Below are 20,412 nucleotides of genomic sequence, written 5' to 3' on the forward strand. Positions count from 1 at the left end.
TATATATATATATATATATATATATATATATATATATATATATATGTGTCACTTTGTCTGTTGGTCTACATCAGCTAAAAAGGATCGCTGGTTTTCATGCTCAACAACAGAGACCCTGCTGTGCTCTGTACTTCTGTCTTAATTTTATTAATGTTGTTAGGTTTCAGCTTTAATGGCCCATATTCAACCACAGTACACCACCAATATTATAATTTTACCGTGTACTCTAAATAGGCTTTTACTGGAATATAGCTCTCATCAGTCGTTTTCAATATGAATGTTCTGTTATCAATGCTTTAATATCATAATAGAATGAACTGCCTTATATGCACGATGTGTGTTAGTATTTTGGTTTTGGTACTCATAAATACATACAGACTTCAACCCAGCCATTAGGGTTGCACAAGCCAGTGCACTCTTAGTGCCGGTCCCAAGCCCGGATAAATGGGGAGGGTTGTGTAAAGAAGGGCATTCAACATAAAAATATGTGCCAATTTAAATATGCAGATCACGAACCAGAATTTCATACCGGATCGGTCGAGGCCCGGGTTACCAATGACCGCCACAGGTATTGTTAGCCAACAGGGTACCGGTGGAAATTAGGGTACTGTTGGCCAAAGGAGGAGAAGCAGAGGGGGAAGACATCTACATAGACAGCAGGGAAAGGAGACTGGTAAAGGGAGAGGGGTAGCTGATATGATGGAGATGAGTAAGGAAGTGGATAGGATTAGTAAGGAGGAAGTGAGGCTGAGGATGGAAAGGGTGGAAAGTTGTTTGGACCAGATGACAAACCAGTAGAAGTGTGGAAATGTGGCAGTAAGGTTTTTAACTAGATTGTTTAACTAGATCTTGGATGGAAAGGGGATGCCTGAGGAATGGAGAAGGAGTGTGCTGGTACCATTTTGTAAGAATAAGGGAGATGTGCAGACCTGCAGTAACTACAGGGAAATAAAGTTGGTCAGTCACACCATGAAGTTATAGGAAAGAGTAGTGGAAGCCAGGCTGAGGAAAGAGGTGACCATCTGTGAGCAGCAGTATGATTTTATGCCAAGGAAAAGCACTACAGATACAATATTTGCTTTAAGAATGTATATATAAGAAGTGTAGAGAAGGTCAGGAGTTGCATTGGGATTTTGTCTGGTGTGTCAGAGAAGTATGTGAGGGTGGTGTAGGACATGTATGAGGACAGTGTGACAGCAGTGAAGTGTCCAGTAGGAACGACTGACTGGTTTAAGGTGGAGGTTGGACTACATCAAGGATCAGCTCTGAGCCCTTTGCTGTTTGCAGTGGTGATGGACAGTTTGATGGACGAGGTCAGACAGGAGTCTCTGTGAATTATATATTTAATATATATTTTGTGGTTGATATTGTGATTTGTGGTGATTGTAGAAAGCAGGTTGTTGAGCCTTTAGAGGTGGAGGTATGCGCTGGAGAGAAGGGGAATGAAATTCAGTAGGAGTAAGACAGAGTACATGTGTGTTAATGAGAGGGAGGGCAGTGGAGTGGTGTGGTTGCAGGGAGAAGAGGTGGAGAAGGTAGAGGGTACCTGGGGTCAACAGTGCAAAGTAATGGAGAGTGTGTTAGAGAAGTGAAGAAAAGAGTGCAGGCAGGGTGGAGCGGGTGGAGAAGAGTGACAGGAGTGATTTGTGATAGAAGGGTATCTGTAAGAGTGAAACAGAAAGTTTATAGGACTGTGGTGAGACCTGCGATGTTGTAGGGTTTAGAGACAGTGGCATTGAGTAAAAGACAGGAGGTGGAGCTGGAGGTAGCAGAGCTGAAGATGTTGAGGTTTTCGTTGGGAGTGATGACAATGGACAGGATTAGAAATGAGTTTATTAGAGAGACAGCGCATGTAGGACGTTTTAGGGACAAGGTGAGGGAGGCACGGTTGAGATGGTTTGGACATGTGCAAAGGAGGGACATGGGGTATATCGGTAGGTGAATGTTGAGGATGGAGCCACCAGGAAGGAGGAAAAGAGGAAGACAAAGAGGAGGTTTATGAATGTGGTGAGGGAAGACATGCAGGTAGTTGGTTTGAAAGAGTCAGTTATAGAGAACAGAGTAGTTTGGAGACGGATGATCCGCTGTGGCGACCCCTAATGGGAGAAGCCGAAAGAACAAGAAGAAATTCATACAGACTTCCACCTGACCTTTTCACTAGCAGCACATTAATTAGCTCATGTGACAGTATATGTCAGATCTGTCAGCAACACTGAAAATAAACTTGCTATTTTAGGAGTTAAAATTAGCATTAATACAATTTATTACAGCTATCTTCCTTTTATGAGGTGGCTATTAAACAAACTATCATGAACACAGTCTTATTGCGGTAAAACATTAAATAAAACTAGCTGGCTAATGTAGCAACACAAATTATTGCATATTGTACAGTTTAATATGATGCTCTCATTAAACATTAAGCTGACTGGGGCTAAGCTAATAGTGTCGTAAGATATACAATTAAACAGATATGCAGCTTAACAATGAGCTTTAACAATTCTTATAATTAAACAATTTAAATTATGAAAAAACTTATATTGAGCTGCTAACAGTGTAGTAGCTAAGCATTACTATTAGATAATGTTATGCTCATGTTCAGTGGTACATGTTGAGTGGTGTGTGTTAGTTGCTTACTGCAGTGTATGGTGTGTTTTAGAGGGAGAAGGTGGGGACTCTGCGCAGGCCGAGCTCTTTGAATGATTTGGACCAGAGCCATGAGGAAAGGGAGATGGAGTTCCTACGGCTTCAGGTCCTTGAGCAGCAAAACATCATTGACGATTTGTCTAAGGTATAGCCTGCTGTTATTTCTCCTGTTTTCTCCCACCCACACACAAACACCTTTTAAGAACTATTACTACTACTACTCCCACAATATGTGCGGTTATTTGCTTTCAGACAGCCTAGAAATGTTGCAGGTTAACAAAAACAGCTATTGGATTATATTAGAATAGGGCATTGTTGTGGAAATAGATATCATGTCAATTACATTACTTTTCAAAGATAAAGAAAGATTGATATAATTTTTATCAGATGTATGTCAAGTCAAGTCAAGTCAAGTTTATTTGTATAGCGCTTTTCACAACAGACATTGTCTCAAAGCAGCTTTACAGAAAACAACAGTGAAGGTGAATGGTGTGCGTTTGTCCCTGATGAGCAAGCCGTGGCGACAGTGGCAAGGAAAAACTCCCTTAGATGATATGAGGAAGAAACCTTGAGAGGAACCAGACTCAAAGGGGAACCCATCCTCATATGGGTGACATCAAGAGTTTGGTCATAAATCTTTCAACAATACAGAACAATTTGTGATCATCATAGATCCAGCATCAGCTTCTTCATGCCAGGGCCTTTAAACACTCGGCATCTACTTCTCCATGATCATCCATAGGTCCATAATCTTCACGAGGTGGGACGTGACTGGAGCTGGCCAAACCTCAGGATGCCTCGGGATGGGGAGAGAAAGAGAAGCAGTGGAGAGGAATTAGCGTAGCTGCTGTTCATGATATTAACAGCACAAGTTGATAATGTGCATGTAATCATATATTCTGGAGCACAAGTTGATAATGTGCATGTAATCATATATTCGCATGTAATCATATATTCGTATATATCGTATGTGTTATATTGCTTGTCACAATCATTTGACAATTGTTGTTTTTTTCAGGCACTTGAAACTGCTGGATATGTCAAAAATGTAATAGTAAGTTCTGTCTTTAAAACCTATATATATGCATTATTTAATTATACATACATACATACATACATTTGGCATGATGGCATGTGTAAGTAAATACACTGTGTGGTTTGACACACAATTGTATATGATGTGTTTGTATATGGTAGCATTGATATTACTCTTCAGAATGACAATGTTCCTGTGTACAAAGCAACATCCATGGTGTTTGCCAAAGTTCAGAGGTATTCAGCCCCACTGAACACCTTTGGGAAGAATCAGATCTTCAACAAGCACATATACGTATGGTCAGGTGTTCACATACTTACGTGTTTATCTGTACTGAATTTTTAAAATAGTTGTAGTGTTAACGATAATAGCTCTGATGATCCAAACTAGATAGCTCTCACTACACAAACTGTCTTGAACACAAAGTGTTGGCTGCATGAGATGAGGCTGTCAGATCTGTTAGTTAATGTTTGTTAAATACACTATTGGTGAACTTTCATGCTAAAAAACAAAACAGTGTTAGTGTTAGAATATACTGGATCTTCTTTTTCTTTGTCTTTCGGCTGCTCCCGTTAGGGGTCGCCACAGTGGATCATCCGTCTCTATATCACTCTGTCCTCTACATCTGCCTCTTTCAAACCAACCACCTGCATGTCTTCCCTCACCAAATCCATAAACCTTCTTCTAGGCTTTCCTCTTTTCCTCAATCTTCAGCATTCTTCTACCTTATTCTTCTTATTCCCCATGTTCCTTCTCTGCACATGACCAAACATCTCAATCACAACTCTCTCGCCAGAATATTCTGTATAATGTAGATATTCTGCATTTGCTGCTAAAAGAAAGCCTCAAATAAAGTACAGATGTTTAATAACCAGTCTTAAGAAGAGAAACATTAATTGTAATAGTTACTATTATTATTATAATATATTATAATAGTTATTATTAAATAGTAGTTTATATATAAAGAAGTCTGTAAAATCTGTAAAAGTTGCCTCCTGATCTTACCTCTGAAAGGCAATTCTCTACCTTTAAAGCTAAACTAAAGACATACTTATTCACCAAAAGTCTTAGTTTTGTAGTAGAGGGTGTGCTAAGTCTTCTGCTTTTTAACGTATATATCAATTTGTTGTTTTTTAATGCTTATTTTATTTTCCTCTGTTTTGGTTCCTACTAGTTACTTTTATGATGTTGCTATATTTTATTACTTTTATATTAACTCTAATTTGATTACTTTAATTTGCACATTGCATTTTGCACTTTGTTCAGCACCTAGGTTCTACCTTGTCGTTGTTAGGTGCTCTGTAAATAAAGCTTGAATTGAATTGAATTAACATTTGGCTTATGCATGTCTCAAACCTCCTAAAGTGGTTTGTGAGATCTGGCGCAAATGTATTATAATAAAGTCTTATTGTATTATATTGTATTTATCTCTGCCCTGTTTTGTGGATATAATCCTGATAGTCAGTAAGAATAAAATGATTGAAAGTAAATAGACTGTAAATTCTTGACTTGTTGTTTAATCAGATCATCTGCACTTCAACATAGGAACATTCACACAGTACACGACGGCACGGCGGTTACTAAAGCTATATTTCCATATTTATCCTTTTCTTTTTACATGTGAAACAACATTTACATTTTCAAGCCAAAAATATCATCAGTAATGAATTCACTGTGGAAGGAGCGTTAATATAAAACACAGTCTTTCATTTCTCAAAGCATAAAGACATTTGCGTTATAAATATACACATTAGCTTAACGTATCTGTCAGGCGTAAGTAAGCGAGGCGGAAGCCGAGGCACAGCAAACAGACTTTAATGCACACTAAACAAAAGCAAACGTAGAAAACATAGAACACACTCAGAGTCCAAACACAAACAATAACGGACAACGGAGTGGTGTGAGTGAGGCGTTTATATAGCTGTGAGGGTGATGAGGAACAGGTGTGTGGAATCAGTATGATGGCGAAGCGCTCCGGGCGGGCGGGGCGCGCACCGGAGAAGAAGCAGGGTGATCCCTGACACCACCCCCTCCCCCTGGGGGCGGCACCAGACGCCCTGAGCCGGAACTCCGCCAGCAACGCCGGGTCCAGAATGTCCTGCCGGGCCACCCAAGACCGTTCCTCCGGGCCAAACCCCTCCCAGTCCACCAGATACTCGAGGCGACCCCGGCGCCGTCTGGACTCCGGCTGGTCGGGCGCTACGGGGCCACCTGGAGGGCGAGAGACAGAAGAGGCACACGGTTTCAACAGGGACACGTGGAATGTGAGATGGATACGATACCTCGGCGGCAGTGCGAGCCGGTAGGACACTGCGCTGATCTGGTCGGTGATCCAGAAGGGCCCTACGAACCGGGGGCTCAGTTTGCGACAGGGCAGCTTGAGTTTCAGGTCCTTGGTGGACAGCCACACCAGGTCCCCAGGACGGTAGCGGGGGGCGTCCAGCCGCCGTGCGTCAGCGTTTTGGCGGGTGTTGCGGAGGGCTCGACGCAGCTGGGTGTGCGCTGACTCCCAGATTTGACTGCTCTCCCGGAACCAGTAGTCGACGGAGGGCACGCTGCTGGGCTTGTCCGACCAAGGGAACAGGGGTGGCTGAAACCCCAGCACGCACTGGAATGGGGTGAGCCCCGTGGAGTCCTGACGTAGCGAGTTCTGGGCGTATTCGGCCCAGGGCAGGAACCTACTCCAGTCCTCTTGATCCTGGCCGCAATAGGTTCTCAGGTAGCGACTCAACTCCTGGATCTTTCGCTCCGCCAGGCCGTTGGATTGGGGGTGATATCCTGAAGTGAGGTTTACCGAGACGCCCAGGAGTCGGAAGAAAGCCCTCCAGACCCGAGACGCGAACTGTGGGCCCCGGTCCGACACGACCTCCTCCGGGAGACCGAAGTTCCGGAAGACGTGATGGAACAAAGCCTCCGCCGTCTCGAGTGCAGTGGGGAGCCCCTTCATGGGGATGAATCGGCAGGCCTTAGAGAAGCGATCTACCACCACCAAAATGCAGGTGTGGCCCTCTGACCGGGGGAGATCCGTCACGAAGTCAATCCCCGGGTGCGACCAGGGACGCTGAAGGAAGGGGAGCGGCATCAGCTTTCCCACCGGCAGGTGGCGTGGGACCTTGGACATTGCGCAGGTCGGACATTCCTCCACGAGGCGCCTTACTTCTCGGGTCACGCCGGGCCACCAGTACTTAGTCTGGAGGATCTGGATGGTCCGCTTCTCACCTGGATGGTCGGTGCCTGGTCCCTCGTGAACAGATCTAAAGAGACGGTGCCGGCACGAGGCAGGAACGAAGGTGCGTCCAGCTGGGCACCCGGCCGGAACCGCCGCCCGGCGAGCAGCGGAGGCGATCTCTTGGTCGACCTCCCAGACGATTGGCCCCAGGATGAGTGCGGGGGGGAGGATGGGCTCAGGCTCGCCAGGCTCGTCTGGCCCGTATATCCGGGAAAGGGCGTCGGCCTTGCCGTTCAGGGTCCCGGCTCGATAGGTGATCTGGAAGCGGAACCGTGTGAAGAACAGCGCCCAGCGTGCCTGTCGGGGGTTTAGCCTCCGAGCCTCCCATAGGTATTGGAGGTTTTTGTGGTCGGTAACCACCGTGAACGGGTGTTCGGCTCCCTCAAGCCAGTGTCTCCATTCCTCTAGGGCCAGCTTGATGCCCAGGAGCTCGCGGTTCCCGATATCGTAGTTCTGCTCGGTGGTGGATAGCTTGTGCGAAAAGAACGCGCACGGGTGGAGCTGGGGGGAAGACCCGGATCTTTGTGACAGGGTGGCCCCTACCCCGGTCGAGGAGGCATCCACTTCGACCACGAAAGGCTTCCGGGGATCGGGGTGACGCAGGACCGGGGCACAACAGAAACGGCGGCGAAGCTCGTCGAAGGCCTCCTGAGCCTCGTGGTTCCACCTCAAGGTGCGGGCCTTTCCCCTGAGGAGCGAGGTGAGTGGGGCAGTGATCCTGCTGTAGCCCTGGATGAACCGGCGATAGAAGTTGGCGAACCCTAGAAAGCGCTGGAGCTCCCTGATAGATTCCGGAACCGGCCACTCCTTCACCGCCCTTACCTTATGACTCTCCATCTGGATACCCTCCGCACTGATGATGTAGCCCAAGAAGTGGATGGTAGGGCGGTGGAACTCGCACTTCGAGAGGTTCAGGTAGAGATGCTGGGAACAAAGTACTTTAAGCACCGCTCGCACGTGCCGCCGGTGTTCCTCCAGATCCCGGGAATAGATCAGTATATCGTCGATGTAGACCATGACGAATCTCTGGAGGAAAGGCCGGAATACTTCGTTCATGAACCCCTGGAAGATGGCGGGAGAGATGGAGAGGCCGTATGGCATGACCCGGTACTCATAGTGGCCCGAGGGGGTGATGAAGGCTGTTTTCCACTCATCCCCCTTCCTGATGCGCACCAGGTTGTAGGCGCTCCGGAGGTCAAGCTTGGAGAACACCCGCGCCTCCCTTAAGTCCTCCAGAGCTGCGGGCACGAGTGGGAGGGGGTAAGGAAGAGGTGCGATCTGCGAGTTTAGCTGGCGGTAGTCAATGCAGGGCCGCAGACCTCCATCCTTCTTTCCCACGAAGAAAAAGCTCGACGCAGCAGGGGAGGAAGAGTGCGTGATGAACCCCTGACGAAGCGCCTGTTGCACGTACTCCTCCATGGCTTGGCGCTCAGGAACGGACAGGGGATACACCCCACCCTTGGGTAGCTTTGCCCCGGGCAGCAGGTCGATACAGCAGTCCCAAGGTCGGTGAGGAGGGAGACGGGTGGCGGCCTGCGCGCTGAACACATCACCATACGACCTATACTCTCTCGGGATCTCCACAGGGGTTGCGGTTGTGGCTTCCTCCACACAAGTGGCTCCGATCACGGCTCCAGGGGTTCGCGTGGGGAGATGTGAGAGGCAGTGTGCCTTACGGCGGGGACTCCACTCCAGGATGTCACAGGGGTCCCAAGAGCATCTAGGCCGGTGTTTCTGCAGCCAGGGCCTCCCCAGGATCACACTGACTGTGGATCTTTCCAAGACCAGGAACCGGATCACCTCTCGATGGAATAGCCCCACTTGTAGAGTCATCTCCGGCGTGCAGTACTTCACCCACCCCTCACCCAGCGGCCTTCCCTGGATGGTTTGGATGGCTAGATCCTGGGAGCCCCGTTCTCGGCGGAGGCGTAGTCGGTCGAGGCAGGCCTGGGAGATGAAGTTCCCCGCTGAGCCGGAATCGACTAGGGCATGCACAGAGATAGAGAGAGTGGGGGTTATGAGAGACACTGCGAGTTTGGGGAGAGAGGAGATGTCGGTTGGTAACTCGACAGTACTCACCGCGGCACGAGCAGGGCGTGTGGGGCACTGCAAGATGGAATGCCCCGAGGTTCCGCAGTACAAGCATCCTCCGGCTGCGAGCCGGCGATTCCTCTCCCTTCTGGACAGCCTTTGTGATCCTAGCTGCATCGGCTCGCCCTCCGGGGCAGCAGATGTACCTTGTGGAGAGCTCGGTGGGTGTGGAGTGAGATCCTCCACCGCTAGGCGCTGAGAGAGCCCGATCGATTTCTGGATGAAGCTCTCCAACCCCACCGAATCCTCATGAATGGCCATTGCCTGCCGTATCTCCGGTTTCAAACCCATCCGATACACTCCCAGTAGCGCTGACTCGTTCCAGCCACTAGATGCCGCCAGGGTGCGAAAACGGAGGCTGTAATCGGTGATGCTTTCGTTTCCCTGACATAACCTGAGCAGCTGGTCGGCTGTGGTGAAAGTCCCGGAGGCGGCGCAGAAGACTTCCAGGAAGTGTTCGGTGAACCGGGCGTATGAGTGCGTCACCGGGCCGGCCGCTTCCCACAGCGATTGTGCCCATGCCAGCGCTCTCCCGGAGAGGAGGGAGATGAAAAACGCCACCTTCGACCGCTCTGTAGGAAAACGCTGTGGTTGCATCTCGATGTAGAGATTCACCTGTAACAGGAAGCCGCGGCATTCTGATGCCTTTACGGAAAACGCAGCCGGAAGCGCCATGGGGCTGCTGGTGAGCGCGGGGGGGTTTTGCTGAGTCGCCGCGGATGGGAAGGCGGCTTGGAGCGCAGCGATGAGATCTTGTATCGGCGAAGACTCGGCGACTGCCTGATCCTCCATCGCGAGGTAAGCGCGGGGCAAAGATCTCGAGGTTCTCCTTCCTTTTCTCTCTTTTTTTCTTTCGGTCCGTTATTCTGTCAGGCGTAAGTGAGCGAGGCGGAAGCCGAGGCACAGCAAACAGACTTTAATGCACACTAAACAAAAGCAAACGTAGAAAACATAGAACACACTCAGAGTCCAAACACAAACAATAATGGACAACGGAGTGGTGTGAGTGATGCGTTTATATAGCTGTGAGGGTGATGAGGAACAGGTGTGTGGAATCAGTATGATGGCGAAGCCCTCCGGGCGGGCGGGGCGCGCACCGGAGAAGAAGCAGGGTGATCCCTGACAGTATCTGAGTGTGGCCAGGAAAACATAATGCTCCTTTTAATATTTTTTGTATAAATCTAGCAATACAACACATCCCTTTGTCCTCTGAAGCATTGGATCAGCTTTGATTGGATCGTTTAATTTTTACCAGGTTATGTAGGTTATTTATTAGTGATCTAGTGATGATTTACTGAATAAGAATACAATCAGGTTATTAGTTAAATATATTCAATTAGCAAGAAATTTACATTTTATGGAAACACAGGCTATGAAGTTAGATATTAGGCTGTAATTCCTGTTTTTCTCATCTTTTAGGAGAGGGATATGCTGCTCCGGTATAGGAGGCAGGACCCAACACGTAGGAGAAGGAGCCTCAAGGTTTGTATGTACTGTGTACCTGAGTTAGAAGCATTGCAGCTTAACAACAAGGAAAGTAATTTCTATACACTTGCTTATGAAGAGAGAATTAAACAGAATGCCAGATTAGATCAAATAGGATACATTCTGAAATATACTTTAGTAAGGGATCCTTGTGCTTCTTGTTATTTCTTCCTTTCCTGCAGCCAGTGATTGAGACATTCTTTGGCTATGATGAAGAAGGCTCTATAGACTCTGATGGCTCGTCCATGTCCTACCATACAGACCGAACGCCCTGTACTCCTGATGAAGATCTAATGGATGAAGAGGTGGTTGTGCATGCGTAAACATTTCTTTGTGATAAGCGTGACTGTGCATTTGTGTTTAATTATTTTTATGAGTGCACTCATGACATTTGTAGGGAATGCTTAAAGAGGAGACAGAGCTCAGGTTCCGTCAGCTGACGATGGAGTACCAGGCTTTGCAGCGTGCCTATGCCCTGCTTCAGGAGCAAGTCGGGGGAACTTTTGATGCTGAAAAGGAAGTCAAGGTAAAGTACTACAATGTGAGCTATAGTTTATAGAGAATTTATTTCCTGCTTTTGTTTGGACCCTAGAGTAAATTGATTAGGCATTATTGCAAGACTGTTGATGCCTACAGTAAATAAATTTAGGCTTTTATTTTTAGCGCATCCTTCAGTGACATGACTATTTGTCTTGTGCAGATACGAGAGCAGATGCAGGCAGAGCTGAACCGCTTCAAGAGCAGAATAACAGACCTGGAGTGTGTATTAAGTCAGCAAGGCCAGGTAATTCTGCAGCACCTCAAACATGTGCCAGTCTTTTCAACTACATGGCCACAATGGCTGCAATCAAGGAGAGATTTTCCACCGAGAGAATTGGTTTCAAATTCGCCCCCACACTCATTTTTTTAGATATCTTTTAAGTGGCTTGAAATACAGTATTTCTAACACAGTGACGGTTCACTGGCTGATCTTAGCAGAAAGGTTTCAAAGTAAACATGCATTTTTATTGTTGTGGTAAAATAAGTACATTTACCAGATGTAATATATATGCAGGAAAACCCGAATACCCTTGTAAAACGTTTTGTAAAGATTCAGCCACAGATCACATTAGCTTTTCCAGATCTTCCATTATTACTGTTATTTTATCGCTATGATTTTGCATTCTAACACATTTCTTATGTCTTTTAGGATACAAAGTGGATCGAAGAGAAGCAGGCCTTATACCAGAGAAACCAAGAGCTTGTTGAGAAGGTGTGTTATGTAAAACCAGTGCATATATATATATATATATATATATATATATATATATATATATATATATATATATATATATATATATATATATATACACACACACACATGACATGCATAAAGATATAGTGTATGTAGAAATCCTGGTAGTATTGCTGTAAAGCTCACCTTGAATCAAAATTTAGTTCACATCTGCATTGCAGTCTGCACAGTAGTGTCAAGATGTGGGAATATACTGTATGTGTTTGTACTGATTCTCATCACATCCTCTCTTCATGCCAGGAAGACACACCGTGACTGAAGCCCTATTAAAGAGCAAGCTGTTAGTGTGATGCGTGGAGTGTGCTATTTTATTTTCAGAAGTAAACACTGTCATGAATATATAATACAAGTGATAGAAGAAAATAGGATTTTTTCTGAAATAAACCCTGTCTTTAAGTATTTCATAACAGAAAGAACTTCACAGAGTAAGTTCCAATTGCTGAGGACAGCACTCTTTTCCCAGTGAAATGGTTCAGGGGTCTGTCCTCCAGGGGATTTAATTAAACACTGTATATAGCATCTGCATTGAATGAATCTCATGATCAGGTTACCATATAAGAAGGTAATGTCTGGCTGACAAACTGACAACAATCTTCTCATGTTAACATTTCGACTACATTTCTTCAGTACATTCTTTTAGATTAGTTAAAATAAAGAATAGTTTATAGGTTAATACATTTGTCATTGCAAATAACAGACTAGGAGTAAATTGCTTCTTAAATTCAACGTTCAAGCAAACTGGAGGGAAAAAACAGTTCATTGAAATCTTAAATGAATGCTGTAATAATGATAACAACAGTGGCTAGTGATAGAACAAGGCACAATGCGCAAAAATGAGTGCAGTACCCTGTATTTCTCAGGTTTAGTCTGTTCAACCTATAATTTGCTAACTGTATTTGATTTTTTAATTGTTTCTCACTTTTTCATCTTAAATTGTATTACATTTGACAGCAAATGAAAAAAATATTTCACATCTATTTAATTTTTTATTTTTTTTGGGTGGAGGCTGTTAAAGGCAAATGCTAGTGTAAAAAAACAGTAGCCTAGAGGCAATGTAAATAAATAAACAAATTAATTAATTAATTAATTGATTGATTGAGCTTTGAATATAAAAAATAGACCAGCCTGAGAAACCTTTTCAAGTTGCCTAATTTGAATATGACATAACACCATGCTAATCATCTTTAAATGATACATACAAAATACATTTAATAGCATTGATTAGACAATTTGAAACAATGGGTTTAAACATGTTTAAAATACTTACTTCAAGATGCTGTTAGAGAACTAGTTCAGTTTCACCGCTCGATCACTGCCATGACCTCTATAGTCTATGTGTCAAACTTTATTTCCACAACCAATGACTCAGCAGAATTCTGAAACACTTACATCTATATTTCCCCCTCAGCTGAAACATATGGAGACAGAAGAGATGCGATTCAAAAACGAAATTCAGGACGCAAAAGACCAAAATGAACTCCTGGAGTTCCGCATTCTTGAACTTGAAGTAAGTCTGGCAAAACTTTGATCAATCGTTCTATAGATATTTCTTATCAGATCACACAAACCCAACCCACAAAAAAAAAATATCATAATTGTGAGCTGAACTTCCCTGATTATGAGTTTGGTTGTGTTCTGTAGGAAAGGGAAAGGAGATCCCCAGCCATAAACTTCCAGAACGTTAACTTCTCAGAGGGTATAAGTCCACTGCAGGTGTACCTTCAGGCTGAGGGCGTCACAGTGAGTTTCCATTAATAATGAATTAAGAACAATTTATTATTACATTTACATTTGAATTATTTATTTTTTTTAAGTAAAAAGACTAATCAGTAGCACTGTCTATGAAGGCTGTGTATATAAGATCTACCAAATGAGTACATGCATAATGTATCATTGATTCATATGGTATTTTCCACTATATACAATTATTTATTAAAAAAAAAAAAAAAAATTTAATGGAATAATGAAACAGATATACACATAGGTATGGTCAAATTATTAATGTGACAATTTTCAAGAAAAATAATGGGGAAACAGTTTTTTTTTGTTTTTGTTAAACTGATAAATCGTGTATATAAAGGGGCATGAGGTAACAAGACGAAAAAAAAAATCTGCTTCTCTTTCAGTAAATATTACAAGCTATAAAACAGTTGTATTATAGTAAGAACCATGAATGAAAATAGTTGGTTGGCTTAATCGCACAAATCTAATTTTAAAGTTTTTGTACTGAACTAACAACATGTTTTATGCCTGTGGTGGGTAATATTTATTTTACTCAGTACTTGACTGGTTCTTAGACATTCTGCTCAGAACTGTGCTGTAATGCTTTCTCCTGTTTATCAGGACATCATCATCACAGACCTGATGAAGAAACTGGACATTCTGGGGGATAACGCCGTAAGTGTATGTTCATTTCATACATAACTGTGTGTGTCTAAAGACGCTGAGGAAAAACGGCGAGCTGTTTGTTGTACAAATGGATCTTATTATTCTAATTGACCTTCATATCTGATCCATTGTTATCCAGAATCTGAGCAATGAGGAGCAAGTGGCCATCATCCATGCCAGGACAGTATTAACATTAGCAGAAAAGGTACTGTGTGTATTCTCAGTTTGTACATATTTCTTTTCATTTATACTTTTTTTTAAAGTTTAATGTTATGACTTTTTTTCTTTCAGTGGCTGGAACACATTGAACTGACAAAATCAGGATTACAGCAGAAAATGCAGGACATCGAACGTGAGAAGGTAAGTGCATGTACTTGGAAAATGCACCCCAAAATATGAATTTCATTTAATAATCCTAAAAATTGTTTATTCACTTAATTCAAGAATTATTGTAATATTCCATAATCATGCACGTTTTGATTTTCACTGTACTTTTAAGGTGAGGTCTACACAATCAGATATTTATACCATATGGTCAAAGACAACAATACAATTTTGGAGAATGAAAATAATAATGTTAAAAAAATCTTATTTTATTAATTTTGGTTATTTTTGACCATAAACTTGAAGGATTCCAATAATTTCCGATTTCAACCTGTTTTTGAATTATAAATTAAACTTTCTTTCAGAGTGTCGAGCTGAACAGGTTGTATATTATTTACAGATATTATATGATCATATTTGCTGGTCTGTAGTGTAAATGATTTGTTTTCTGGTGTTTAAATGTACCGTGTCTCATCTACAGGAGCTTTTCAGTAAACAGAAAGGATATTTAGATGATGAACTGGACTACAGAAAGCAGTCGATGGATCAAGCTAATAAGGTAAGCAGCACTGCAGTCTACCCCAGTAAACAATTAGATAATCACATCACGTGTTAAAAATAGATACATTAGTCATTTGTAATTAATGTAAAAAAAAATATTTAAAAAGTTTTGTCTGTTTGTGCCCTCTGCTGGTGCTGCATGGTTATTGCTGCTCCCCCCCCACCCTACTTTCTCTCTCTCTCTCTCTCTCTCTCTCTCTCTCTCTCTCTCTCTCTCTCTCACACACACACACACACACACACACACACACACACACACACACACACACACACACACACACACACACACACATTCTTTAAACTATTTATCAACATCTGTTCTCTCACTGTTTTTCCTCGCACTGTGTATGAACTCTACCCACCTCTAATTTGTCTATTAATTTGCCCTCATCCCTCCTACTTGTTTTTTTTTTTATCTTTGTATGACTCTGTTCTTCCTTTCATTTCTCTTCTCTTCACTTCCCTTCCTATTCCTCTTTTGTTATCTATATTTCTATCTCTCTTTATGTCTCTCAATCTCTTGTATTCTCATGTCTCCCTGTTTATTCACTGTAATATCTTTCTCTATTCTTTCTTCTCTTCATCTACTTCGTCACTTTCTCTCTCTCTCTCTCTCTCTCTCTCTCTCTCTCTCTCTCTCTCTCTTTCTCTCTCTCTCTCTTTCTTTCTCTTTCTCACATCCATCCTGTCTCTCCTCTCTGTCCTCTATCAGCGGATCCTGGAGCTGGAGGCCATGCTGTTTGATGCGCTTCAGCAAGAAGAGGCAGGCGCTAAAGTGTCTGACTTACTGACTGAGGAGGAACGTGACTCGTTGAGGAGAGCTGTCGATCAGTGGAAGAGGCAGGTGCTCAGTGAATTACGGGAGAAGGATTCTCAGATACTCAGAGAAAGGATGGAGTTACTACAGCATGCTCAACAGGTAATCACAGCAGAAAATATATTTGAGGTGAAAGAGAGGAGGGCTGAGGTGGACAGGATTAGTATTTGATTGTCTTTCTTGTCCTTCTCTGATTGAGTTGTCCTGGGTTACATCATCACCCTCAAGAGCTCCTCTTGCCATGGGTGCATGGTTGCTCATTTTCATTGCTGAATGTGGTGCGGTTGATCATTTGTTCCACAATGTCAATAGCAGTGGTGGACAGTTAAAAGGAAGGACTGATTTTGTAGTGTAGTTGAGTAAAAAAAGTAAGATATTTGACTTGTAGTCAAATATCTTCCTTTTTTTACTCAACTACACTACAAAATCAGTCCTTTCTTTTAATTTATGAGTGGATAAAAACTTAACTGAATGGAAGGATATTGCAGACAGTTTTCAAAAGGAATTGCTTGTGTAAGAAAATTGACCTTTCGCAAGAGCAAGATTGAGATGTTCGTGTCATGGCGATAACAGTAGCTATGTAGGTTTTTGCGAAAGAGTTGATTTCCTATACATTTACCTTAATCGATAAAGTGTCATCAACTTGCTGCACGAGCATCATAATGTCCTCCACAATTTTACTGACAATCTCCATTGTTCAAAACATTCTGCAAAATTGTCTATCTGGTCTGGAAGTGGTGAACAAACTTCGGGGTTAGCCGACCTCTACTTACGATATCTAGCTTTTCTTCAAAATGTATTTTTTAAGTATGTCCGAGACTAAATAAATTTATTTTGTGTCAGCCATTGTGGGCATAAAAAAAAGTCTCACTCAGATGTATTAAAGTGTGCAGATCATTACAGACGTGTTTTGCCAGTCAAACTTGGCTGTAACAGTTTCTCTCTGACCAACCAATCAGAGGACGGAAAAATGCTGATGCTATTCTGGGCCAGCTAGCTGCCCTGTGAGGCAAATATGAAATCTGATTGGTTAAAGAAACAGACCCATTGCTAATATAGTCTAAGGTACATCGGCCAGCTACTGATTGTAAAGGCCCTGGGCAGATTAGATTGACATGGCAGCACATAGAGGCTGAAATCTGATTGGACAAAAAAATCTAACATACACATACACGTATTGGAAGCAGTGCAGCCAAGAGCAACGCTACAAAATATAGAGAATAGACTGTTGGGATTAAATTAATATATTTTTCTTGAACAAATATTAGAATTTAGGTTCTAAATGTAGGTCAGTGGTTCTGATAGTGTTTAGGCCAACAGAGAAAGCCTTGCTGGCCCTGACGGCTCACCACTGCAGTTCAGTAAGGGGACTCTCCAGTGTAGAGACCTCTATGGAACAAATGTTTCAGTCCCGCTCCCACCTGCTTCTGCAAAAAAAATAATTTTCTCCCACTCTCACCTGCAATATTTCAGTTTTGCCACGCTACCGCTCGCAGGTAAAATTTATTTTCAAACTGCTTTTTTTTTTTCTACTCTGCTTTTATTAGTTTCACTTGCTTCTTATTAGAATTTTAATAAAACAATAAACAGAAAATAAACAAACATTTGGTTTTATTTGAGTTTGACTTTTTGTGTAAATGATGTACAAGGCACTTTTTAGAACATAAAACATCATCTGAAACTATATAAAAAACAGGCCAGGGTTTTGTTATGTTGTCTGTTCCTTTCTTTAATAATAAAGTAATATCTGTATCACTCGGTGATTCACCTCTGCTTTGTGCTTCAGACATTGTGCCTCAGTGTGTTCTAGTAGTCTACCGCGCATGAACCACGCAAGAGTTCGTGTCCGACCTTGTGCTTGTAAATCCTTTTTTTAATTTTATTTTAGTTGCCATTGTTGCCCTTGTGCAGTAGATACATCACAGTTTATTTGTTATTAGTATTTTCATTTTCAATTTCATTTTGTGGGATTTTATTCTCTTTTATTCTTTTGTGCAACCCGCACACATGAGCATTTTATCTGCGTCGTGTCCCACTGGTCTTAAATAGCTCATTTAAAAGACATATGATAAGGATATACAGTAGATGTTGTATGTATATTATGGCTACAATTAACCAAGGAGTTGTATGTTTCTTGATTTAATAATCTGTACACAATGATGTGTATTTAATTGTGCAATAAATGCATTTAGGGTGATATTTTATACATAAAATGGAGTTCTCAGAATTGTATCCAAATTTGTGGACTATTCTGAGAACATGTCTTACTCATTCAGTGACAGTAACGAAAGCAGAGAGGAGCTTTTTAAAGCTGAAACTAATCAATGTGGGAGACATGCGTGGTTCACCCAGGGTATCATTAAAGCTAGAACCACCATTTCTGCTTGATGGTATCTACTTAACATGAACATACAGTTCAGTGTCAGTTTAACATCAAGCAAAACATTTTGAGAGGAGTAAATGATGGAAGAAACTTCTGACTCTAATTTCCCACAGAATCTGTGGCCTTAATTGCGTGATTTCATTGAAGTAGTTGAAAAGAAGGTATTGGGTTCATGATTATTTATTTGATATCAATCAGTGTTTAACTCATGAATATCATTCTATTATTAGACCTGTGTGCTGAGAGTAACATTAAAGCCCTTTGACAAACTAAGTTGATTAAATAAGAGTCTTATGATAAAAACTGGTAAATAGACAAAAATTGTCATAAGGTTGTGAAATTGGGACATGACACATGACCGCCTGTGTTTGATTGCTTTTTCTGAAAGTTAGCTGTGTTGAAAAAGAATCCATATATTGTCTTTTCTTTGATAAGCTTAAAAAAATCTTATAAACTACATTTAATATATTTTTTACTGAATTGTATAATTTTATATTGTTTACTTTAGCGTTGTTTTTTCTATTTTTTATTATTACATCCAGATTTCATTAAATTTTGGATCCCCGTCCAGAAGGAATTCATTGTGGAATGTTAATTGTTGAAAAACATTTAATAAGTACATGAATAAACTACAAGAGGTCTACAGTGTAACAGTGTGTTTTAATTCCTACACAGCGAGTAAAAGAGCTAGAAGAATGGATTGAGGGACAAAAACGGCAGATCAAGGAACTGGAAGAAAAGGTATGATGTATAGTACATGTGCTTGTTTGTGTAATAGTGCATATGTGTTGGTTTGTGTGCGAATTAGCAATTTTAAACAAGTCTTAAAATTCTGACTTTCCCAATTTATTTCTTTTTTCCTGTTTTAATTTTCTTTTTCTGTTTCTTTGTTCAGTTTTTATTTTTATTTTTGTTTTTTTCTTTAGCATTTATTCTTTGGTCATAATTCTTCCAACAGACCAGAAATGGTGAGTACCAACAGAACAAACACATCGCAGGAATATAAACCCTGGAAAACGTATTTATTTTTATAATTAACATTAAGATGAGTTAAAAATGTACACACTGTAAATATATGTAAGTAGATGTAGGCAAGTCGGAATGCAGCTCTTGTTTTTAGTTTTTGTAGAAGCTAAGAGTGAAACACATTAATAATGAAGATTTACATCACCTGCCAACTAATTCGGTCCACAATTGCTGAGCACATCACAAATATTTTAGTACCTTTCAGGGTGATGTTTACTTTTAAGTACCTTAAGCTACAGTCACAGTGCTTCCAGCATTTAGAATTACCATGGATACCTGCTGCCAAAGTAGGCGGCAACCGGATATTATGGCTGTGTTAAAATATAAAAGTTAGAGTATGCAGTGACCACAATCCAGGCAACTTTTATTTATTATTAATAATTTAAATGTGTTGTATAAAACAGGTTGAACACCATTATCTCATTACAATGAGATGTTATTCTTCTTATGTAGTTCACAGGTTTCCAGATTGCTTTTTGCCTTTTGTAATAAAGGCCAACAACAGATCCGTAAGCAGCTTGTGTGATCTGGAAGTTCCAGTGATCATCTAGGACTAAAGCTGATCTCGCAGCTTGGACTCAAGCGTCTCATTTGGGGCCTACAACTAGAGGAATATGGTGCTCTCTTTCTTCTCTCTCTCTTTTTCTGTCTCTCTCCAGTGGAGTTTTTAATCCTGCTGATCTTCGGCCTCTGCTCTGTGTGACTTCTTGCGTGTGGAATTCAAGGAGTCTTAAACTGAAGTGTGCTTTCCTTTCCCTGCTAAGCAGGTGGTGCTGGAAGCTGCTTCCCTTTGGAAGCCTGTTGGAATGGCGGTGTTACATTTAAATCCTTCCCTCTCACAGTTTACACTCAGTCAGTGTAGTTCCCTGTGGCACACATACCAGTGCCTGCAGGTGGAGCTAGACAACCATGATTATCTCTCTCTTGTTCTCTCTCTTTCACTCACACACACACACACACACACACACACACACACACACACACACGCACGCACGCACCCTACCTAATGGAACTGAAAGCCAAAACCCTTTGGTTATATTAAATTTTTTTTTTTTTTATGTAAATGGACTGTGTTTTAAATAAATTTCTCAAAAGAGAAGTGCAAACTGACAAGGACGTGCATTCTTTAATCTTA

At 42.1% G+C, this 20,412-nt stretch overlaps 1 protein-coding gene across 12 annotated transcripts in view; it reads left to right on the plus strand.

The window, feature by feature from the left end:
• jakmip3 (Janus kinase and microtubule interacting protein 3) overlaps positions 1–20,387 on the plus strand; it is a 68,232-nt gene extending 47,845 nt beyond the window's left edge. For 8 of the 12 annotated variants that reach the window (XM_083556477.1, XM_083556478.1, XM_083556473.1 and 5 more), the window contains 17 exons: positions 2,657–2,788; positions 3,662–3,697; positions 10,419–10,481; positions 10,667–10,789; positions 10,882–11,010; positions 11,185–11,268; positions 11,674–11,736; positions 13,187–13,285; positions 13,420–13,518; positions 14,122–14,181; positions 14,306–14,371; positions 14,458–14,526; positions 14,972–15,049; positions 15,764–15,970; positions 18,927–18,992; positions 19,147–19,219; positions 19,731–20,387. In XM_083556477.1, coding sequence (XP_083412603.1) covers positions 2,657–2,788; positions 3,662–3,697; positions 10,419–10,481; positions 10,667–10,789; positions 10,882–11,010; positions 11,185–11,268; positions 11,674–11,736; positions 13,187–13,285; positions 13,420–13,518; positions 14,122–14,181; positions 14,306–14,371; positions 14,458–14,526; positions 14,972–15,049; positions 15,764–15,970; positions 18,927–18,992; positions 19,147–19,197 — 1,425 coding nt within the window. In that variant the 3' untranslated portion in view covers positions 19,198–19,219; positions 19,731–20,387. Of the gene's footprint in view, positions 1–2,656; positions 2,789–3,661; positions 3,698–10,418; positions 10,482–10,666; positions 10,790–10,881; positions 11,011–11,184; positions 11,269–11,673; positions 11,737–13,186; positions 13,286–13,419; positions 13,519–14,121; positions 14,182–14,305; positions 14,372–14,457; positions 14,926–14,971; positions 15,050–15,763; positions 15,971–18,926; positions 18,993–19,146; positions 19,220–19,730 lie in introns of those variants that run through there. The other 4 variants (XM_083556480.1, XM_083556476.1, XM_083556479.1 and 1 more) reach the window with 3 other exon arrangements.
• Positions 20,388–20,412: the final 25 nt, after the last annotated feature.

The sequence above is a fragment of the Silurus aristotelis genome, assembly GCF_946808225.1.
Source record: "Silurus aristotelis genome assembly, chromosome: 12".
In the NCBI taxonomy this organism is placed as follows: domain Eukaryota; kingdom Metazoa; phylum Chordata; class Actinopteri; order Siluriformes; family Siluridae; genus Silurus; species Silurus aristotelis.